Source organism: Ipomoea nil, unplaced genomic scaffold, assembly GCF_001879475.1.
Source record: "Ipomoea nil cultivar Tokyo-kokei standard unplaced genomic scaffold, Asagao_1.1 scaffold0188, whole genome shotgun sequence".
In the NCBI taxonomy this organism is placed as follows: domain Eukaryota; kingdom Viridiplantae; phylum Streptophyta; class Magnoliopsida; order Solanales; family Convolvulaceae; genus Ipomoea; species Ipomoea nil.
Genome location: NW_017616616.1, coordinates 2,951,214 through 2,955,337, shown reverse-complemented (window position 1 = coordinate 2,955,337; position 4,124 = coordinate 2,951,214). Strand labels below are relative to the sequence as shown.

At 33.6% G+C, this 4,124-nt stretch overlaps 1 protein-coding gene across 1 annotated transcript; it reads right to left on the bottom strand.

Annotated features, from left to right (window-relative positions):
• Positions 1-1,071: 1,071 nt before the first annotated feature.
• LOC109186583 (serine/threonine-protein kinase BLUS1-like) lies at positions 1,072-2,325 on the bottom strand. Its single transcript, XM_019336635.1, has one exon. It carries the CDS (start codon positions 2,323-2,325, stop codon positions 1,072-1,074), a length of 1,254 nt encoding a protein of 417 aa, XP_019192180.1.
• Between the last annotated feature and the right edge of the window lie 1,799 nt (positions 2,326-4,124).

The window sequence follows — 4,124 nt, the reverse complement described above, 5'->3', positions numbered from 1 at the left end:
TGAATAAACAACATAATGCTGTTGCTAGGAATCAAATTTGATTTTTTTTTTTTTAAAGGGGACAAACGTGTTTTTAATAAAACAATGTGGTTTAGGGTGAATGATAAAAGATTTGAGTTTGTAAGTATACAAAATCAATTTCGTCCCTACACCTAAGGTAACAATAATCCCTAAGCTAGGAATCAAATTGAACTTCTTCTTTTTTTGAATACAAAACAAATTAAACTTAGAGATAATACTCATTTTTGTCCATTGACTATTATGTAATGCGCAATTTAGTCCCAATTTATTAAAAGTATCAAATTTAGTCCTCTAACTTGTAAAATCATACTCAATTTGGTTCTTCGTAACAATTGTCATTTATACACCGTTATAGAGAGGGGCAAAAACGTCATTTTATCATAGTCGAGGGACCAAAATGGGTATTAACTATTCAAATATTCTTAATATATTAAGACAAATCTATTCCGTGCTTCGCACGGGTGAAAATACTAGTATAATAAATAATAAATAATAATAATAATTATTATTAATACTCATTTTGGTCCATCTACTATTAGATAATAATAGCTAGTATCCATTTTGGTCCCTCGACTATGATAAAATGACATTTTTGCCCCTCCCTATAATGGTGGATGGATGACGAAGGATCAAATTGGGTATGATTTTACAAGTTAGAAGAATAAATTAAATACTTTTAATAGATTGGAACTAAATTACGCATTACTTAATAGTCGGGGGACCAAAATGGGTATTAACTCTTAAACTTAAAACCATTTAAAACTTTTTTTTTTTGTTTATACTAGTGCCCTCCTACACTGTTGCCCTCACCTGGAAACACGTCTCTTTCACCCGTCATCTCATCTTCTTAAACAAAGAAGAGGACTAGGAAAGGACCAGATCCGTATTTGTGGGAATCAATATTTACTCCATGCGCATGTACAAGTTTTTGGAATAGGCCGAGAACCCATGAGCATGGTAAATAATAATATATAATTTTTCAATAATAACGTAACAATAATCCCTAAGCTAGGAAACAAATTAAACTTAAAACCATTTAAAACAAAAAAGCTAAGATGATGTTTTGTTCATGAAAACGTTCCATATATCTTTTTCGCGGACGTACACACTCCAGGTGTCTCTGAGGAATAATGGGTTGGACTGGAGGAGCAAATTCGCACTAGGCCTCTCTTTTGGATCCCTAGCAAGGCATTGCTTCACCATCTTGAAGAAAGACCTTGAATATAATAATAATGAACTCTTCCTACAATTCTCCTCCGACAAAAGTGGCAACACCAATACCTCTTTTACATTCGAGGAAGACAACATTTTTTTGGCATAATACTTGAACTTGGTAGCCACTTTCCAAGGAGGAAGTTTAATATCTTTGATTATTGTCTCCAAGGCATTGCGATTTGGAACTTTGAGTCCACCACAAGCCAATTCCAAAGCTGTGATTCCCAAGAGCCAAATGTCAGCCTTTTCCGAGTAAGGTTGATCATTGCCATAATACACTTCTGGTGCAGCACCCCATTCGGACATGGAGGCCATGGGCAAATATGGGTGCTGTCCCATTTCTTCTTCTTCTTCATCATTCTCATCAAAAACACTGCCTGCAAACCCCAATTTGATTGTGTACTGATGGGATATTGTATTTTCATTACGACAGAGATAAATGTGGCCAGCTTGGATATCCCGGTGCATAATCTTCTCCTTCTGCCGTTCATAAAGATATTGGAGAGCAGTCAAAACTGATCTCAAAACATTAAGGATCAGATCCTCCGGAAGCCCTCCTGGGAACTTGTTTTTCATTATGGTCCTAACAGAGACTGGACGATGGGGAATCTCATAACACATTTTCTTAGATTCTTCATCCACAAAAAAATTATTATAATCACTCCCCAACAGGTTTTTATGCCAACAATCTTTGATACTTGCCACTTGTTCCTTCAACACTATGGATTCTGGATTATCTTTATCAACTACCTTGAGAGTACAAAATGAACCTAATGTGGTATAAGACCGATAACTAGAAACCGAAATCCCAACCAGAGCTGCTTTGTAAACCAGGACGGAACTATTCTTAGAAAACCCAATTGGATTATTCACAACTATGTAAATTTTTATGAATGTACCATAATCTCTTACAAAACGTGCCCTAAAAACCATAGGACTACGAGGAAGATGATCTTGCCCTCTATTTGCATGATGAATAGCTACAGAATTGGAAACACTCCCAATAGAATCCGGCAGAGGAAGGGTATAGGACAGGAAGGTGGCGTCCATGGTTACATCCATATTCACCGTCACTAGATCCGTCGTCATATCCTTCAATTCAATTCCTGGAGATCCAATAAAGGGATAATGTATATTAGGGTTTAATGCATATAATATAATAATATAAAGTGCGTGTATAATAATCAAACTCTACTCAATGTAGAGAGACCGATTAGGATACAGTATATATATACGTACAGATATGAGTCCTACAAGAGGTAGAAGTATACAGCCAATATAACATAGATAGGCATATCATAGAGTACTACAAAATGAGGATGGCGTGACAGATAGCACAAGGATTTATTGGTGTCTTACATGCAATTTGGATGGCAAGGAACAAAGCAGTGTGGGAAGATCACCGCAAATTATTGTATGGACCATGGTCCACACAATGTTATGTGGACCATAACAAAAAGTACATTTTTAATATACTAAATGTACATTATTTTTGTACTGAATGTACATTATACAATATAATGTACAATCAGAACAAAAATAATGTATATCCCCTATATATAATATACATTATTTTTGTACTAAATGTACATTATTTTATAGTAGACATGCCGGCATTGGATACAGTACTGGTCGGGCTCAGGCCCGGCCCAGGGGCATGGGCAGCCTGGGCACCTACCCAGGGCCCAAGTCTATAGGGGGCCATAGTTAATATAGTAATATATTATATATTATATATATTATAATACTCCGTACTTAATATAATAGTTAATATATATTAAAAAAATAAATAAATAACAGAGAACGGAAGACGGAAATACGAGAATACGAAGAAGAGACACCTCCCTCTGTCTCGCCGGTCGCACCTACACCACTGTCCATACCAATCCTTCAATTGATTAGAAATATATATATATATATATATATATATATATATATATATATATATATATATATATATATATATATATATATATATATATATATAGAAAAGAGAGGAAAAATCTTACAATTTTCCATGTGGGTTTTGGTGCTAGGAAAAGGACAATGAATTGTACACCTATACACATGACCTCTTCAGGGTGTAAACTATACAAATTGTATTTATAGAAATACAGGATCTATTTAAAAAAAATATATATATATTTTCAGGATTTTCTGAAGGTTATGTACTTATGTGCAGTGCGTTTATGTATATATGTAGGGGATCTGGAATTCGATGTAAAAATAATCAGAATAAAATAGTAATGGGTCACATGTCCGTGGAGCCCGACCCGATTCAATTTGTTCCATATTTTCTGGTCAATTTGACATTTAAAAAAAAAAAATTAATTTGGAACAACAGTCAACAGCATATAACAAATCTATTATTAACTGTCTACAATGGAGCACAAGCACATTCATGGAATAACAACATTAACTTGTTCCAATTGTAATTAATATAATTGTTACTTTCAAATCTGGACGTACAAACGCCTGAAAACTTAATTCTGGTATAGTTTTAATATTTAACTATATTAAATAAAGTTGTCACCAACTATTATGTAATGTGATGACACTTCCATTATCATTCTAAATGAATGGTCACATGATCAAACCTTTGTCGGGGTAATTGATTATTTGGGAGCCTTCTTTCACGAATTGACCAACTATGATATGAGTTACTCTGTATTTTGTATCATAATAGCTTTGTTTGATAACATAGTTAGCTTATCAGTTAATTTTGGATTGTTTAACCACTATTAGGGGTTTGACTTGATTAACGCTAAAATTTAAAAAATTATGTGCTCAAAATAACTTTTTCAATCAGTTTTTTAATAAAGTGATTTTACTTGTAATTAGCTATCTAACTAATTTACCAAGATATTTCTACAATCGTTTAATGTTAT

Bases quoted from the DNA above. Each gene is read 5' to 3' on its own strand.
- LOC109186583 (XM_019336635.1), bottom strand. From the start codon at position 2,325: ATGACGACGGATCTAGTGACGGTGAATATGGATGTAACCATGGACGCC.